The sequence below is a fragment of the Austrofundulus limnaeus genome, unplaced genomic scaffold (genome assembly GCF_001266775.1).
Source record: "Austrofundulus limnaeus strain Quisiro unplaced genomic scaffold, Austrofundulus_limnaeus-1.0 Scaffold487, whole genome shotgun sequence".
Lineage (NCBI taxonomy): Eukaryota > Metazoa > Chordata > Actinopteri > Cyprinodontiformes > Rivulidae > Austrofundulus > Austrofundulus limnaeus.
In genome coordinates, this window is record NW_013952889.1 from 326,634 (window position 1) to 328,329 (window position 1,696).

At 39.3% G+C, this 1,696-nt stretch overlaps 1 protein-coding gene across 1 annotated transcript in view; it reads left to right on the plus strand.

The window, feature by feature from the left end:
* The window catches only part of LOC106530036 (band 4.1-like protein 1), a gene marked incomplete at its 3' end in the record, with an annotated part of 169,718 nt that overhangs the window by 132,976 nt on the left and 35,046 nt on the right, over positions 1 to 1,696 (plus strand). The window contains 1 exon segment of the mRNA XM_014025593.1: positions 947 to 1,044. Coding sequence (XP_013881047.1) covers positions 947 to 1,044 — 98 coding nt within the window.

Consider the following 1,696-nt stretch of genomic DNA (forward strand, 5'->3'; position numbering starts at 1 on the left):
GAATATAACATTATAACATGATATAAAACTCAAAAAAGTTGATTTTACATGATATTGCCCCTTTAAAGCTGAAATGCAAGCTATCTCTTCCTCCTCAGCCATTGATGCCATGACTGAAACTCAGAGAAATTAGTTTGTCAGGTAATCAGTAAGCTCCAGTATGAAGTGTCATCTGTCTGCAGATAGTACACACTGAGTCAATGCAGCTCATTGAGTACGCACAGTACACCAGAGTATGTGGCAGCCTTAAGTTGGTGCTTAAGCACACTTTCCTGGAACTTCTGTCTCAACCATGAAGTTATAATTTGAGTTTATGGATGAAAAAAAAAACACCAACTGCCCTGATGGTCATAATCATGTGCGCCCCATGTACTGTAAATGTGTGGCCAGTCATGCTAAAAACTGACCCATATATTCCTTCAGTCTTGCTCCTCCACATGGTCAGGATCTATTTATCTGGCCCTGGTTTCAGTGCTGTGAGGCACCGCAGCTTAACCTCCATGCTGAGCCTCAGCGTAGGCTTCTGGGTCAAAACTCAGTCAAGTGACAGAGCTGAACAATGAGCTTGTGATCAACCTGAATAAAGGAGCCCTTCAACAGAGCTACTGCAGCTGCAGCCACAACCAAAAAAATAGATGAAGTGTGTAAATATAAAAACAAAAAAAAATAGTTTTCAACTCAGCCTTTAACATTAGATTGTATCCCATCTTGTTCTGACCTGTTACTTTATAACTATATCTGTTGCTTATGTACAGCATTGGCATATACAGTTTATTATTGCACTAATATTTATACGAGCAAAAATAAGCTGTTTGTATTAATAATTTTCACATTTGTAAGTTTCTTTTATTATTTATTTGAATTTGTTAAACTGTACCTCAGTAAGCAAATATACAGGATGCTGAGCTTGTACTCATCCCTTAACTTTGTTCTTTCTCCCATCCAGTATGAACAATTTGAAAGTACGATTGGCTTTAAACTTTCTAACCACAGAGCTGCCAAGAAGCTGTGGAAGGTCTGCATCGAACATCACACCTTCTTCCGGTAAGATTCACTTAGCTCTTCTAACTGGAAGGTATCTGATTCAGTGCCCGTCAAAACAAACCAAACACTCCTATATCTGCAGCGTAATTAGGTGCAGCCACACTCAATCTGTGCTAAAGGCCATCGACTCTGCTGTGAACTTGTAATGAGGTCTAACAATCTGCTATATTATTAAGGTGATAAAGTTTTACTGATGATCTGACAGCAGCTAACTGAGGTACAGGCTCTGTCACACTGTCATGTTTTAGACCAGAGATTCATGACCTTTGGGCCGCGGCCCAATTATGGGCTGTGTGCGCCACCTTGAGGGCCTCAAAAGAACAACAGTTTTTAACTTTGGGCCGCAGAGGGCCGCGGGACCGTGGGACTGCATTGATTTTGATTAAGTTGCAATACACTTTCTCACCACTAGTAGCAGTAGTGCGCCACTCAGATGTTTACCAACAAGAACCTTATAAACCTGCCGAAAATGGAAACCTATTTTAAATGAAAAATAGAGGCAAAAATGAAAGTTTTTTTTTTTTTAGGCAAAAATGAAAGTAACTCGTCAAAAAAGGCCAAAGTTTGTCACTAATATGAAGTGCAGCTTCTGTTTTTACCATGCAATATTTTAAAAGTTCAAAACATTATCAAATACAGTTGCAGATACAAC